The sequence below is a fragment of the Oncorhynchus gorbuscha genome, linkage group LG03, assembly GCF_021184085.1.
Source record: "Oncorhynchus gorbuscha isolate QuinsamMale2020 ecotype Even-year linkage group LG03, OgorEven_v1.0, whole genome shotgun sequence".
NCBI lineage: Eukaryota > Metazoa > Chordata > Actinopteri > Salmoniformes > Salmonidae > Oncorhynchus > Oncorhynchus gorbuscha.
Window position 1 is genome coordinate 30,731,505 of NC_060175.1, and position 18,056 is coordinate 30,749,560.

The window sequence follows — 18,056 nt, forward strand, 5'->3', positions numbered from 1 at the left end:
AAGCCCTGCCTCCAGCTGTTTGCTTAGAAATTCTAGGGACAATTAGGAGGCCTGCGTCTTGTGACCGTAGCGTACGTGTAGGTATGTACGGCAGGACCAAATCAGAGAGATAGGTAGGAGCAATCCCGTGTCATGCTTTGTAGGTTAGCAGTAAAACCTTGAAATCAGCTCTAGTCAGGATTCTAGCAGCCGTATTTAGCACTAACTGAAGTTTATGTAGTGCTTTATCCGGGAAGCCGGAAAGTAGAGCATTGCAGTAGTCTAACCTAGAAGTAACAAAAGCATGGATGAATTTTTCTGCATCATTTTTGGACAAAACGTTTCTTATTTTTGCAATGTTACGTAGATGGAAAAAAGCTGTCCTTGAAACAGTCTTAATATGTTCGTCAAAAGAGAGATCAGGGTCCAGAGTAACGCCGAGGTTCTTCACAGTTTTATTTGAGACGACTGTACAACCATTAAGATTAATTGTCATTCTTGGGACCTAGAACAAGCATCTCTGTTTTGTCCGGCAGACTACCACTATGAAACACACAGGAGAAGAGGAGATGCAATTTTCTGCATGTATTAATATGGTTTCTTCTTTGTGGATGTACATAGTAGCTCACAAGCGCCAACACTTGGTTTGGAATGTAATTACATGCTAGCATGGCTAGTAGCTAATGTTAGCAAGCTGGAACTAGCTAGGTAGCACTATGATGTTGAGAAATAGTGCATTGTGGGTAGTTCTGAAGATATCTGGAAATAAGTTAATAAATATATAAAAACTCTAAAACATAACTATGTTTGTAGTTATAGTTAACCACATCGTGACTACAACTAAGTCTTTGACCACACTGTGTTACTTTGAGTAAAAAATTGCTTCCTATCCTTTTAAAAGTGAATAAAACACAGCCTTGTGTATGGAACAGAGGACTGAAGCCATGTAATATATATATATTTTTTACACATCCACTGAAATATTCCCATGTTTTCAAGACGATCATTGCCAAACCACTGATTTTATTAATAAATCATGTAACTGCAAGTTTAACTTAATTCGTGGTTCTTGTATTTTGTATCAAAACTTTTGGTTTTTGAGGTTAAGACCATTTAGCAGTGGGCTGTTGGAAAGCACCCATCTCCAGCTCACCTTTGTACATCTCATTTGAAGTGTCTTTTACGTCCCAAATGGCACCCTATTCCCTTTAAAGGGGCACTACTTTTGACCACGGTGCCATTTGGGACACATCCCACATTAGTCTAACTGAGGATTTAGGGAGCTCCAAATGGGATTCAGAACATGATACAATGACACAACATTGAGACAGACTGCTGCATATTTTCTCTCACACTCTGGGGACTGTGCTAGTGAGGTCATGGGGAAGGACTTGATGGTTTCCCCTTTTCAGCGCTCTGGAACCGCCAGTGCTCTGATTGCACTCCATCCACGCTAAGAGCTGCCCCCCCCCCCCACCCGCAGGGATGATGTCATAATTCATCGCCCTCGGTAGGAAAGTGTGTAGTCGCAGGTGCTCGTGAGCATCTGTCTGACTGACACCCCCACAGGGAATCGTGAATGAGGACTTTTTTCCCCGTTAGCATGTTAGGACGACTTGCTAATGCCTTTATGGTCATGTTATGGTTGAAGTGGTCTGATGTTTTCAGGTTTAGTTTCAGGTTATGTTATAGCCTTATTCTAAAATGGAAAAAACAAACAATGACAAAGCAATAACAGGTTTTTAGAAATGTTTGCAAATGTATTAAAAATAAAAAACATAAATACACTCCAGAGTGGCGCAGCGGTCTAAGGCGCTGCATCTCAGTGCTTGAGGCGAAAAAAGATTATCTGGTCTGATGAAACCAAGATTGAACTCTTTGGCCTGAATGCCAAGCATCACGTCTAGGGCTGTGGCAGTCACAACATTTTGTCAGCCGGTGATTGTCAAGTAAATAACTGTCAGGCTCACGGTATTTGACTGTTAATTAACATAAGCACATTTAGCATCTCCTGGCTTCCACACATAGTCTACAAACCACTGATGCTGACCTTTGGAACATTTACATTTTAGAAAGTCTAATAAATCCATGTAATATAGCTGAACACATTCACAATAAACCCATCATTTTATTTTAGACACGTCTAAAGAAGCATGATTTGAAGAAAATGAGACTATTTCTGAAGAACAGAATAGCATACTCCGAGTTGTCCTTATGTTAGGCCCTGATCTGGATATGCCAAATGGCTGTGGGCTACACTAGTTGATTTAGCAGACAATATTTGCTTAGAATTCCGTGGCATTATTTTATAATATGAAGAGTACAATTGAACAAAGCTGAATAAAATGGAAAGGATATATTCTCCAAACGATTTGAGGGAGTGCACACATGCGGCTATTCTGTGTTGAGCGGTTAACAAAAACAGGTCTTCCTATATGCTTAATTTAGAGTTATTAATGTAACTATAGTTGTTCTACAAATGTTGCGCTGTTTGAATTTTTTATACATTGTAAGGCTGCATGATGTGTGTGGCCGTAATGTACCCTAAAATAATTCATGCCTTTTGCGGCCAGTGGCCTGTGCCCTTCTCCTGGAGTTCTACGTGCTCCATCATGTAATCGGGTCTTACTCACAGGCTACAAGTGAAGACCGATACATCGGGGATGCAACTGCGTGTGTCCTTATCCAATTCCAAGGTGCATATTGAAGATATTGGAAGTAATGTCCGCATTTACTTTTCGTCAGCCAACAAGATGAGTAGGCATAATGAACAGCAAAAGCACTAGTCTATGTCAATCTACTATCCCCCGTAGTATAAAAGTAGACCTATTCTGTGCAAGAAATAAATATTCCAAACGTAGTTTAGGACATTTGTGGGATGTGATAGATCCCAATTAACACAACCACTAGCATAAAAACATATTTTTGCAATGTGGCTAATGCAACAGATCAGAACGTTTAGCTTAAAATGTTCATAAACTATTAGGCTATTTCTTCACATTATAAGTGCAGCAATGCTCGCATCGTAGTAGACTTTTATTTTTATTTAACCTTTTGTTTAACCAGGTATGCCAGTTGAGAAGTTCTCATTTACAACTGCGACCTGGCCAAGATAAAGCGAAGCAGTGTGACAAAAACAACAATACAGAGTTACACACAAACAATAACACAATAGAAAAAAATCTATATACAGTGTCTCCACATGTAGACGAGTCGGGAGGTAAGGCAATAAATAGGCCATAGAGGTGAAATAATTACAATTTAGCATTAACACTGGAGTGAAATATGTGCAGATGATGATGTGCAAGTAGAGATACTGGGGTGCAAAAGAGCAAGAAGATAAATAACAATATGGGGATGAGGTAGTTGGGTGTGCTATTTACAGATTGGCTTGAATGTTCCATTAGCGGAAAACACCATTATCAAAAGTGACTGCAAATGCAATTTTGCATGTAATGCTTTTATCCTAAAGGTGCATGTTTATGGTGAAAATGATCTTCCCCAAACTTGAAACTCACGTGCTGTTTATGTATGTATGCCAGTTAGGCTCTTCACCCATTGTAAAGCAGATTAATTTGCTTCGTTTTAAGAAGTTATTTGGCTACTTTAGTTGTGATACAAATTAAAACATCTAGGCCCATGGACTAGGCTAAATGAGGTGTGCGACCATGATTAGAAAAAGTCGCAAAAAAAGGCGTTGTTTCTTATGCTGGACATCATTCACAAGTGATAATCTATAATTCACAAGTGATAGGCTAATATCAGACTATTCTTGATTTAATCTTGTATTTACATATACTAGATAATATACAGTACCAGTCAAAAGTTTGGTACTGTTATTTACATTGTCGATACACCCACACATACCCACATACTGTGCCTTCTATGTCCTCTGTTTGCTGTGTTTTTACCCCTACCATGTTCAATCGGAGTACTTTTGTGTTCGGTGTCCTTATATTTTAAGATGTATTATTTCACTAATTACATTTCTTCTACTGCGGTCTTATCTATTAGTAAAGTACTATAAATATAATTATTTTACAACATTCCCTGTCTTGAATGGTATAGTGTAGTTGTAGTTTATTTCTTTATCAATTGTTGTATTTTATTGTTTTCCTATATATTTTGTTAATACAATCCCTACCATTGATAGGATTGGGGGTTCCTTTATTCGACAACTCTGAGAACTATTTTGAATAGCGAATTTTTGTTTGTTTCTGTGATGTTCGTAACTTACTTTTTAAACTCTTTTTGTACATAATGTTGCCTCTACCGTGTCTTATGACCGAAAATAACTTCTAGACATCAAGACTGCGATTACTCACTACGGACTAGCAGAATCCTTTTTCTTCTTTCATGACTCTGACGAGCCTAAGGATATACGGCTCCCTCGGGAACAGGCCCCGACCCCAGTGATCTGCGTGAAGAGGAGATGGAGAAAGAGAGTATGGAGGCCTTTTTGAGAAGTTGGAGGCGATCGAATAAACCCCCACTCTCCTCAATTCTGCTAGCAAACATGCAATCTTTGAACAATAAAACTGGGAAGATTAAACTACCAACAGGACATTAAAAACTATAACATCTTATGCTTCACGGAGTCGTGGCTGAACGACGACAATATCAACATACAGCTGGCTGTTTATATGACGTACCGGCAGGATAGAACAGCAGCGTCTGGTAAGACAAGGGGGGGTGGCCTATGTATTTTTGTCAATATCAGCTGGTGCACGATATCTAAGGAAGTCTCGGGGTTTATTGCTCGCCTGAGGTAGATAAGCTGTAGACCACACTATCTACCTAGAGAGTTTTCATCTATATTCTTTGTGTTTTCATCTATATTCTTTGTAGTTGTTTATATACCACCACAGTCAGAGGCTGGCACTAAGATAGCATTGAATGAGCTGTATTCCGTCATAAGCAAACAAGAAAACGCTCACCCAGAGGCGGTGCTCCTAGTAGCCAGGGACTTAAATGCAGGGAAACTTAAATCGGTTTTACCAAATTTCTATCAGCATGTTAAATGTGCAACCAGAGGGGGAAAAACTCTGGAACACCTATACTCCACACACAGAGATGCATACAAAGCTCTCCCTCGCCCTCCATTTGGCAAATCTGACTATAATTCCATCCTCCTGATTCATGTTTCGAAGCAAAAATTCATGCAGGAAGCACCAGTGCCCTAGATCAATAAAAAAGTGGTCAGATGAAGCAGATGCTATGCTACAGGCCCCCGTCCCTGCAGGAGGCCTTTTAGCTTTTGGTAGGCCGTCATTGTAAATAAGAATTTGTTATTAATTGACTTGCCTAGATAAATAAAGGTTAAATAAATAAAATACAGGACTGTTTTGCTAGCACAGACTGGAATATGTTCCGGGATTCCTCGATGGCATTAAGGAGTACACCACATCTGTCATTGGCTTCATCAATAAGTGCATCGACGACGTCGTCCCCACAGTGACCATACGTATATACCCCAACCAGAAGCCATGGATTTACAGGCAGCATCCACACTGAGCTAAAGGCTAGAGCTGCTGCTTTCAAGGAGCGGGATTCTAACCCAGAAGCTTATAAGAAATGCCGCTATACCCTCCAACATACCATCATACAGGCAAAGTGTCAATACAGGACTAAGATTGACGCTCATCGGATGTGGCAGGGCCTGCAAACCATTACAGACTACAAAGGGAAGCACAGCCGAGAGCTGCCCAGTGACACGAGCCTTCCGGACGACCTAAACTTCTATGCTCGCTTCGAGGCAAATAACACTGTAACATGGATGAGAGCACCAGCTGTTCTAGAAGACTGTGTGATCACGCTCTCTACAGCTGATGTGAGTAAGACCTTTAGACAGGTCAACATTCACAAGGCCGCAGGGCCAGATGGATTACCAGGACGTGTACTGCGAGCAAGCGCTGACCAACTAGCAAGTGTCTTCACTGACATTTTCAACCTCTCCCTGTCCAAGTCTGTAATACAAACATGTTTTAACCTCTTGAAGCTAGGGGGCACTATTTTTATGTTTGGAAAAACAACGTTCCCAAAGTAAACGGCATATTTCTCAGGACCAGATGTTAGAATATGCATATAATTGACATATTAGGATAGAAAACAAATATTGTCTGTGAGTATAACAGAACTGATATTGCAGGCGAAATCCTGAGACAAATCAAACCAGGAAGTGGCATCTATTTTGAACTCCATGTTCCATAGCCTCCCATTGCTCCATTTAAAGATATATCAACCAGATTCCTTTTCCTATCACTTCCTCGAGGTGTCTACAGTCTTCAGACATATTTTCAGGCTTTTATTTTGAGAAATGACCCAGAACGATAACATCACGTCAAGGGATCACATGAGTTTTGCTCACGCAACAGAGTTTGGATAGGTTTTGCTTTTCCTTCTCCTACTGTGAAAGACCTTTGCGGTTGATATTATCGATTATATATTTTAAAAACCATCTGAGGATTGATTATAAAAACGTTTGACATGTTTCTGTGGACATTACGGATATTATTTGGAATTTGTCTGTGTTGTCGTGACCGCTCTTTCCTGTGGATTTCTGAACATAATGCGCCAAACAAATGGAGGCATTTTGGATATAAAAATAATCTTTATGTAACAAAAGGAACATTTGTTGTGTAACTGGGAGTCTCGTGAGTGAAAACATCCGAAGATCATCAAAGGTAAACGATTCATTTGATTGCTTTTCTGATTTTTGTGACCAAGCTACCTGATGCTAAGTGTACTTAATGTTTTGTCATGCGATCGATAAACTCACACAAACGCTTTCGCTGTAAAGCATAATTTCAAAATCTGGAGGAAAAAGGGGGATGCTTGCAAGCCGAAGAACACCATCCCAACTGTGAAGCATGGGGGTGGTAGCATCATATTGTAGGGGTGCTTTGCTGTGAAAAACTGAGTTTAAATGTATTTGGCTATGGTGTAAGTAAACTTCCGACTTCAACTGTATATATGTTTTTACTAATGCTCGACTAAAGAGATCTTGGTCGACCAACAGCCTATCGGCCAAACAATCGACCATTCGACTAAATTGGGTCAACCATAATTTGTTCAATCGCAATTCTCCCCATCAGTTTACAAAACAATGCAAACTGATTGGCTGGCTGTAAGAGCTAGTAAATAGTTATTTACTATTTTTAGGTAGTGGAACTACTTTAGCTTCCTTCCATGCCTGTGGAAACACAAACTCCTTTAGGCTTTGGTTAAAGACATTGTAATGTGTGCGCTGGGGGCCGGGAAGCAAGTTCAGGGAGTACATAATTTATTAAACAAATGAACAAAACAAGAAACACAAACAACGCACAGACATGACACAGAAACAATGACGCCAGGGGAAGGAACCAAATGGTGAGTCTGAGTCTGACACGCAGGTGCACTTAAGGATGGTGACAGGTGTGCGCCATAACGAGCAGCCTGGTGACCTAGAAGCCGGAGAATGAGCACACGTAACAGACATGGCAAATAGGTGTGGCAATACAGTCTGCTTCCATTCTCAATAGTTCCCGATATAGGTTTTAAATACCTGGAGGCTTATCATTATTGATGGATAACAACTGTTTTTCCAACTCTTCCACAAAAACTTGACAAAATTCAAAACGGCAATACTTCTCTTTCCTTATTAGATCTTCAAAACACAAATATGATGGTTCACTGTTCAATTTTCTCAGTTTGTTCACTTTAAAGCTGAAATAGTATTTTAAATGATTTGGCTATGTCAAAAGGTTTTGTTATAAATGACCCATCAACTTCAATGTATGATGAAGATGAATTGGGTTTTCTGCCAATGAAGTCATTTAAGATGCTCAAGTATTTTACCATAGTTTGTCAATGATCTTGTTTTAGTAATATAATTGTATATATAATCGTTGATCCAGGGTGCTCACGGTAAGTTTATTAACAGGTGCATGTTTGTCAACAATTGAGAAGAAGAATTTTACAAATACTCTGCTGCATCTGGATTCTTCTCCATATACTCCTCCAGGTGACCATTATTGACACAGGGGTGAGGGGGATGATTGCTGTTGGCCTGGTGCCTCAGTACTACAAGCTGGACCATCATCCTGGCTGGCTCCCGCACTCAGTGGCCTACCACGCTGATGATGGCAAGTAAGTGTCGCGCCCCTTCTTAGCTTACAAATATGTTTCTCCACACTCTAAAATCTCCTCTTTCAAACAAAGTTTTGAATATACCTCAACATTCCAGCATCAGTTTGGGATAATTTCAATGACATCGTCTAAAAGGGAATATAGAAATAGGCCCAATGTTCCTCAACATTAAAGAATAAGAGATGTATTTTGAACGTTCCACATCACCACTTTATGAACATTTGACCAAAGTGGAGATCACTACTTGGCCTTGTGTTGTGAAGCATGCAAGACTTAACAATCAGGTCTATAATTATTGTTACCCTTGAGATACTGAATAAAATATAAAATAAATAATGCAAATACAGCGCTATATTGTATGCTCCCAAATTATGGGTCAATTATTTTATAATACAATTGCTCAAAGAAAGAGCTTTTGTTTAACAAGAAATACAATTATTTTTTTCTTATTTTTTTCTTTTTAATGATAGGGGTCCAAATTATGAGCACACCTGGTTTCAATACTCAAGCACCCTCCCCTTGCAAGGATAACGACACTGAGCCTTTTTCCAAAATGTTTTATGATCTTTTCAGATCCTTGATATCATTCGTCTGCTCTTATTGACTGCCCTTATCAATCCACAGGTTTTCAGTGGGGTTTGGAGACCAAGATGGCCATTACAAAATGTTGCTTTTATGGCTGTCCCTGACTAAAAAAAATCTTGGTCGACTTAGCGTTGTTTTGTTCTTTCGACCAATCGCTTGGTCTACATGTTTAAAATAATTTTTCCATATGGGGAAAGGGGGATACATAGTCAGTTGTACAACTGAATGCCTTCAACTGAAATGTGTCTTCCGCATTGAACCCAACCACTCTGGTAGCCTAGTGTTTAGAGTGTATAGTCATTGTAAATAAGAATTGGTTCTTAACTGACTTTCCTAGTTAAATTAAGGTTACACACACAAAAACCACACCACACTCACCAAAAAGTTATTTTGTTGCCATTTACGTTAACTCCATTACTAGTAAAACATAATCAAAACCTATTTCATTCACTTACTTGCTGTTTCTTTGTTAATTTGTTCAGTCGTTTCATTCTCTACCAGGATATCATCATACATGTCATGCAGTGAAGTTTCTCCTCTATCTGTCCATGGCCTCTTCCTCAGCAGATACAAAAGTATCTATATCCACAGTAAAACGAGTCCGACATCGACATAACCTGAAAGGCCTCTCAGCAAGGAAGAAGCCACTGCTCCAAAACCGCCATAAAAAAGCCAGACTACAGTTTGCAACTGCACATGGGGACAAAGATCATACTGTTTTGAGAAATGTCCTCTGGTCTGATGAAACAAAAATATAACTGTTTGGCCATAATGACCATTGTTATGTTTGGAGGACAAAGGGGGGAGCTTGCAGGCCCGAAGAACAGCATCCCAACCGTGAAGCACGAGGGTGGCAGCATCATGTTGTGGGGGTGCTTTGCTGCAGGAGGGACTGGTGCACTTCACAAAATAGAGGGCATTATGAGGAAGGAAAATGATGCAGCTATATTGAAGCAACATCTCAAGACATCAGTCAGGAAGTTCAAGCTTGGTCGCAAATGGGTCTTCCGAATGGACATTGACCCCAAGCATACTTCCAAAGTTGTGGCAAAATGGCTTAAGGACAACAAAGTCAAGGTATTGGAGTGGCCATCACAAACTCCTGACCTCAATCCTATAGAAGATTTGTGGGCAGAACTAAAAAAGCATGTGTGAGTAAGGAGGCCTACAAACCTGACTCGGTTACACAGTCTCTGTCAGGAGGAATGGGCCAAACTTCACCCAACTTATTCTGGGAAGCTTATGGAAGGCTACCCAAAACGTTTGACCCAATTTAAACAATTTAAAGGCATTGCTACCAAAGACTAATTGAGTGTATGTAAACTTCTGACCCACTGGGAATGTGATGAAAGAAATACAAGCTGAAATAAATCATTCTCTCTACTATTATTCTGACATTTCACATTTTTTAAATAAAGTGGTGATCCTAACTGACCTAAGACAGGGAATTGTTACTTGGATTAAATGTCAGGAATTGTGAAAAACTGAGTTGAAATATATTTGGCTAAGTTGTATGTAAACTTCCGACTTCAACTGTAGCATCGAGCATGGTGTTGACACAGTAAAGAGAGAATTCCACCGAATTGCTTGTTCACAGCCTATGTCGCCAGTTTTGTTGAGCAAGCGTTTCAATGTCATAACATAGGGTATCACGTCTGCTGCAGGCGCCATTGTTGAGCTTATTATATGTTTGAATGGAGCTAGCTAGTGTGTTTTATGTTTTGAACATATTCTCAAATGCCATTGAAATGGCAGCAGCGGTATGACAACCATGAAATACGACTTCCCTCAGGACAGTATCCTCGACGACCCACTGTGCTGTCAGACTCAGCATGCTCATGGGGCTGATATCGCTGGTCCAGATGTCAGTCGTGAAGCTAATAGCAGTGATGCCCTACTGTGTAACTCCGGTAGGGAAACATCTGAAAAATAGCGCACTTCGTAACTTAGTGTGTACTGGTGCTCGACCATTCATTGAAAGCCAGCATCACACATGACAGAGAAGGGGCAATGAATTCAATTATCTTGGCATTATTGGATTTCACCTTTTTGAGTTGTCTCGCTGAAACATTATTTCAAATGACTGCTCGATCCAAGCAGCAGACATTGTGGGCTAGGTTAGGAATACTGTGTTGCATGTGTAGCGCTACATTTTACGTGGCATCATTACGTCATGTTAGTATGCACGTCATATAGGTATGCACGTCAGGTTTGACATCGGTTTTGCACATTTGCGTTAAACTAGACGTTGGGCCATTGGTGATGTTGGCATTTTTAGCTAATAACATCTCCAATGCACTTCCTTATAAACTCACTCTCGAGTCAGCGTATAGATCGTTGTTGTTCTCTGAGGCTGACCGGAACATATCCCAGTGCGCGTGATCAAAACAATTCTGAAGCTTGGATTCCGATTGGCCACACCAGCGTTGAATGGTTCTAGTCACTGGTACATCCTGTTTGAGTTTCTGCCTAATAAGACGGTAGGAGCAAGATGGCGTTGTGGTGGGATTTGCCGAAGGGAGTGCGGGGGAGGGCTTTGTATGCATCACGAAAGTTAGAGTAGCAGTGATTGAGCGTATTACCCCCGCGAGTACTGAAATCAATATGCTGATAGATTTTAGGTAGCCTTGTTCTTAAATTTGCTTTGTTAAAATCCCCAGCTCCAATAAATGCAGCCTCCGGATGTATGATTTCCAGTTTGCATATAGTCCAGTGAAATCCCTTGAGGGCCGTAATGGTGTCTGCTTGAGTGGGAATGTGCACGGCTGTGACAATAACTGACGAGAATTGTCTTATGACCGGAATTTGATTGTAAGGAATTCTAGGACGGGTGAGCAGAAGGATTTGAGTTCCTGTATGTTGTTATGATTACACCATGAGTCGTTAATCATGAAGCATACACCCCCGTCCTTCTTCTTCCCAGAGGTGTTTATGGAGAAGCCTGGTGGCTGAACGGATTCCAACAACATAGCCCGCAAGAGAGACATGTTTCTATGAAACAGAGAATGTTACAATCTCTGATGTCTCTCTGGAAGGCAACCCTTGCTCGAATTTCATCTACCTTGTTGTCAAGAGACTGGACAGTGGCGCGTAGTATACTCGGGAGCAGTGGGCGATGTGCACATCTACGCAGCCTGACCAGGAGGCCGCACCGTCTGCCCCTCCTGCTGCGTCGTTGTTTTGGGTCAGCTTTTTGGATTAGATCCATTGTCCTGGGTGGTGGGCCAAACAGAGGACCCGCTTCGGGAAAGTTGTATTCCTGGTCGTAATGTTGGTAAATTGACGTCGCTCTTATATCCAATGGTTCTTCCCGGCTGTATGTAATAAGACTTAAGATTTCCTGGGGTAACAATGTAAGAAATAATACATTAAAAAAACTAAATACTGCATAGTTTCCTAAGGACTCGAAACAAGGCAACCATCTCCACCGGCGCCATTTTCCACTGGCGCCACTCTACTGTTGGTATGAGGTACTTTTCTCCATATGCTTCTGTTTTCAACACCAAACCCACTACTGGTGTGTCTGGCCAAAAAGCTCTATTTTCATGTCATCTGACCATAGCACCGGTTCCAATCCAAGTGCCAATGCCGTGGATCTTCCCACAAGGCAATAACACCAAGCACACATGAAAATCCACAAAGAAATGGTTAATTGACCACAAAATCAACATTTTGCAATGGCCATCTGTCTCCGGACTTGAACCCCATTGAAAACCTGTGGTTTAAATTGAAAAGGGCAATCCATAAGCGCAGACGAAGCATATCAAGGATCTAGAAAGACCATTCCTTCATACAGAATCTAAGATCCCTCCCAATGTGTTCTCCAATCTCCATAAAACTTTTTAGAAAAAGGCTCAGTGTCATTAAACATTGTATTGTTGAGAGGGATGAAGCAAAAGGAATGGTAAATAAGTCTGGCTACATAAACGATTAGCAAACGTACTGCAAATTGACTAAACTGAATAAAAATAAGAAGAAACTACACAATGAAACAAAGGTAAATGGCACAAAGACTGGTAGTAAAAAGCTTTGGAGCACCTTAAATGAGATTTTGGGCAAAAGGGCAAACTCCGCTCCATCATTCATTGAATCAGATGACTCGTTCATCACAAAACCCACTGATGTTGCCAATTACTTTAATGATTTTTTTCATTTGCAAGATTAGCAATCTTAGGCATGACATGCCAGCAACAAATGCTGACACTACACATCCAAGTATAACTGATCAAATTATGAACGACAAGAATTGTAATTTTTAATTCCTTAAAGAGAGTGTGGAAGAAGTTACTTTTTTTGTCTATCAACAATGACAAGCCACCGGTGTCTGACAACTTTGATGGAAAATGACTGAGGATAATAGCGGACAATATTGCCACTCCTATGTGCCATCTCTTCAATTTAAGCCTGCTAGGAAGTGTGTGTCCTCAGGCCTGGAAGGAAGGTCAAATAGCCAACCAATTGTTGAGTGTTGTGACCTGTTACCAACCCTTTTGGAAAAAATAGTATTTTTATTTGACCAGATACAATGTTATTTTACAATAAACAAATTGACAACAGACTTTCAGCACGCTTATAGGGAAGGACATTCAACAAGCACAGCACTTGGGGCGGCAGTGTAGCCTAGTGGTTAGAGCGTTGGACTAGTAACCGGAAGGTTGTAAGTTCAAATCCCTGAGCTGACAAGGTACAAATCTGTCGTTCTGCCCCTGAACAGCTAGTTAACCCACTGTTCCTAGGCCGTCATTGAAAATAAGAATTTGTTCTTAACTGACTTGCCTCGTTAAATAAAGGTTAAAAAATGACTGATGATAGGCATAGAGAAATTGATAATAAAAAGACTTCAGTGCAGCTTTTGACAGTCTGCTGATGGGAAAAACGTATGTGTTCTGGCTTTACACCCTCTGCTATATTGTAGATAAGGAGTTAACAGTCTAACAAAACACAGAGGGTGTTATTTAATGGAAGCCTCTCCAACATAATCCAGGTAGAATCAGGAATTCCCCAGGGCAGCTGTCTCTGCCCTTTGAAAAAAGTAATCTTTACCAATGACATGTCACTGGCCTTGAGTAAAGCCAGTGTGGCTATGTATGAGGATGACTCAATACTATACACGTCCACTATAATGGCGCCGGAGGGGATGGCTGCCGTTTTACGTGCACCTAACCAACTCTGCTATCTACCAAGAGAGTTCTCATCTATATTATTCGTAGCTGTTTATTTACTACCAATTCTGGCACTAAGACCACACTCAACAAGCTTTACAAGCAAACAAGAAAATGCTTATCCAGAAGCTGCGCTCCTAGTGGCCGGGGACTTCAATGCAGGCAAACTTAAATCCGTTGTACCTAATTTCTACCAGCATGTCACATGTGAAACCAGAGGAAAAAAACAGAAATCCTAGACCCATGGGTCCCCAGATCCTCAAAATTCTACAGCTGCACAATCGAGAGCATCCTGGCCGGTTGCATCACCGCCTGGTTTGGCAACTGCTTGGCATCTGACCGTAAGGTGCTACAGAGGGTTGTGAGTACTGCCCAGTACATCACTGGGACTAAGTGCCTTCACGCAAGTGTCTTCACTGACATTTTCAACCTCTCCCTGTCCGAGTCTGTAATACCAACATGTTTTAAGCAGACCACCATAGTGCCTGTGCCCAAGAACACTAAGGTAACCTGCCTAAATGACTATCAACCCGTAGCACTTATGTCTGTAGCCATGAAGTACTTTGAAAGGCTGGTCATGGCTCACATCAACACCTATTCCAGAAAACCTAGAACCTGGGACTAAACACCTCCCTCTGCAACTGGATCCTGGACTTCCTGACGGGCTACCCCCAGGTGGTAAGGGTAGGTAACAGCACATCCGCCTCGCTGATCCTCAACACAGGAGCCCCTTATGGGTGTGTGCTCAGTTCACTCATGACTGCACGGCCAGGCACGACGCCAACACCATCATTAAGTTTGCCGATGGCACAACAGTGAGCCTGATCACCGGAAAAGACGAGACAGCCTATAGGGAGGAGGTCAGAGACCAGGCCATGTGGTGCCAGGACAACAAACTCTCCCTCAATGTGATGAAGACAAAGAAGATGATTGTGGACTACAGGGAAAAAGAGGACCGAGCACGCCCCCATTCTCATCAACGGGGCTGCAGTGAGCAGGTTGAGAGCTTCAAGTTCCTTGCTGTCCACATCACCAACAAACTAACATGGTCCAAGCACACCAAGACAGTCATGAAGAGGACACGACAAAACCTATTCCCCCTCAGGAGACTGAAAAGATTTGGCATGGGTCCTCAGATCCTCAAAATGTTTTACAGCTGCACCACTGGTTGCATCACTGCCTGGTATGGCAACTGCTCAGCCTCCGACTTCCAGGCACTACAGAGGGTAGTGCAATCGGCCCAGTACATCACTGTGGCCTAGTTCCTTCCATCCAGGACCTCTATACCAGGCGGTGTCAGAGGATAACGTGCCATAGAATTTTGTTGCACCATGCAACCCGTGCTGCAGTACGCTGCAAATTTTAAAGGACAAACCACTTTTGACTACTGTCCAGTTGTGTGGTCAGGTGCCACAAAGAGGGACCACTGAAAATTACAATTGTCTCAGAACAAAGCAGCACAACTGGCCCTTAAATGTAAATGGGGAGCTAACATTAATAATATGCACGTAAGTCTCATGGCTCAAAGTGGAGGAGATTGACTTCATCATTACTTGTTTTTGTAAGAAGTGTTGACATGCTGAATGCACCGAAATGTCTGTTTAAACTACTTGAATACAGCGTGGACACCTATGCATACCCCACAAGACATGCCACCAAAGGGCTCTTCAGAATCCCCAAGTCAACATAAGACTAGGAGACTCAACATAAGACTCTAGCTCAGTTGGTAGAGCATGGCGCTTGTAACGCCAGGGTAGTGGGTTCGATTCCCGGGACCACCCATACGTAGAATGTATGCACACATGACTGTAAGTCACTTTGGATAAAAGCGTCTGCTAAATGGCATATATTATTATTATTTATATTATATTTAGGTGCACAGTACTACATAGAGCCATCAGGTAACTGATATAAAAATACACCTTATGGAACACCGGGGACTGTGAAGAGACGCACATACACATGATAAGAACGTACTCTACAAACACGTACAGATGGATGTTGTATTGTAAATATGTGATAGTAGAGTAGTGGCCTAAGGGAACACACTAAATGTATTGGGTAAAGTGTTATGAAATGTAATGTCGTAATATTTTAAACTGTATATATCTTTCTTAATGTTGCTGGACGGCAGGAAGAGTAGCTACTGCCAAAGCAGCAACTAATGGGGATCCTTAATAAATACAAAGTGTACGGTGCTGGAGTACTGAAAAGAGGGTTTCCAATAATTCTTTATTACTTGTTAAATAAAATCTCTCTCTGAGCAATTGTGTTAGTATAAAATAATATAATTTTCAATATTTTTGGCGCATGCAACATAGCTCAGTATTTGTATTATTTATTTCAGACAGTCTGTTTTGCTCATTTTGTATAAAGTGTGCCAATAATTATGGACCTGACTGTATATAGCTGCCCGAGCTGTGGCTCAGCCAGCACCCTCACTTCTCACCTCTGGCAATCCACAGGCTGTACAATGGGAACACTATTGGACAGCAGTTTGGTCCCAAGTGTAATTGTGGCGATCGTATTGGCTGTGGGATCTACCTAGAGGCATTCGAGGATGGACAAACGACGGTCTTCTTCACCAAAAATGGAAAAGAAGTAATCTAAGATTTTAGTCTCTTTCACACACGTATGCCTACTACATACACCTCCCTCTGGTATTCATATGTTCTACGATATGAATGGATATGCATGGTTATGTTTTGACAGAACTGCATGGTTATGTTTTGACAACTGCATGGCTATGTTTTGACAACTGCATGGCTATGTTTTGACAGAACTGCATGGCTATGTTTTGACAGAACTGCATGGCTATGTTTTGACAGAACTGCATGGTTATGTTTTGACAAAACTGCATGGTTATGTTTTGACAGAACGGCATGGCTATGTTTTGACAGAACGGCATGGTTATGTTTTGACAGAACGGCATGGTTATGTTTTGACAGAACGGCATGGTTATGTTTTGACAGAACGGCATGGTTATGTTTTGACAGAACTGCATGGTTATGTTTTGACAGAACTGCATGGTTATGTTTTGACAGAACGGCATGGTTATGTTTTGACAGAACGGCATGGTTATGTTTTGACAGAACGGCATGGTTATGTTTTGACAGAACTGCATGGTTATGTTTTGACAGAACTGCATGGCTATGTTTTGACAGAACTGCATGGTTATGTTTTGACAGAACTGCATAGTTGTATACTAATATGTCATATGGGTGACAGAGATTGAGTCTGGACCAGTCCAGGACCATTGAGTACTAGACCCAGACTAAGACCAGACCCTTGACCCTGACTACATGTACAGTATGTGGTCTCGAGAGTAAGACTACAAAATTGAGACTCCATCTCTGATATGTAACAATGAATGCAGATTGCGCCACATATCAGAGATGGAGTCTCAATTTTGTAGTCTTACTCTCGAGACCACATACTGTACATGTAGTCAGGGTCAAGGGTCTAGTCTTAGTCAATGGTCCTGGACTGGTCCAGACTCTATCTCTGTCACCCATATGACATATTAGTAACATTGTTTTTGCGTTTAGGTGGGCACGGTGGTGGTCCCAGCGTCTCCAGAGGCGCTCTACCCGGCCGTGGGGATGCACTCCCTGGGGGAGGAGGTGCAGCTGGACCTGCAAGTGGAGTGGCGGATGGAGAAGGAAGACGGACTGATGATAGTGGACAGCCACGAGGACGAGTGGGGGCGTCTCCATGACGTCAGATTCACCGGCTCAGTAAGGTCCTTGCTTTGCCTGTTGTCTTCTAGGCTACTTCATACATAATTAATGTTATTCACATAGTCTTCTTCTAGTGAAGAATATGAATATGAATAACATCCTTTGTATGAAGAGAGAGGGTATGGTTAAGTTCCAATGTCCATACTAGCATACCACTTAGAATGCATGCCCAATATATTGCTTCATTCAAGTAGTATGCCAGTGTGGATATCGGAAATAGTCCTTATATGTTTGTATCTGTGTTTCTGTCTGTGTGTTTGAATGTTGGTGTCTGTTGGTAACTGCTGAGTGGATACCTGCCTGGTGGTGTTTGGCAATGGCATGCTTGCTGAAGGCAGCAGTTACTCTTGCTCTGTGAAAACAGCCTTCATACTTTAGCTACACCTGGGATTATCTCTACACACCTATAGATTACCAAAGTCTGTTTAAGATGGAAAACTGAGGGGGAGGCCTGGAATGCTTG

At 41.5% G+C, this 18,056-nt stretch overlaps 1 protein-coding gene across 2 annotated transcripts in view; it reads left to right on the forward strand.

The window, feature by feature from the left end:
- Window positions 1–18,056, forward strand: part of LOC124031209 (SPRY domain-containing protein 3-like) — a 77,911-nt gene that overhangs the window by 10,908 nt on the left and 48,947 nt on the right. For both annotated transcript variants that reach the window (XM_046342181.1, XM_046342182.1), the window contains exons 4-6: window positions 7,982–8,106; window positions 16,319–16,454; window positions 17,402–17,590. In XM_046342181.1, the coding sequence (XP_046198137.1) occupies window positions 7,982–8,106; window positions 16,319–16,454; window positions 17,402–17,590 (450 nt within the window). The remainder of the gene's footprint in view (window positions 1–7,981; window positions 8,107–16,318; window positions 16,455–17,401; window positions 17,591–18,056) is intronic.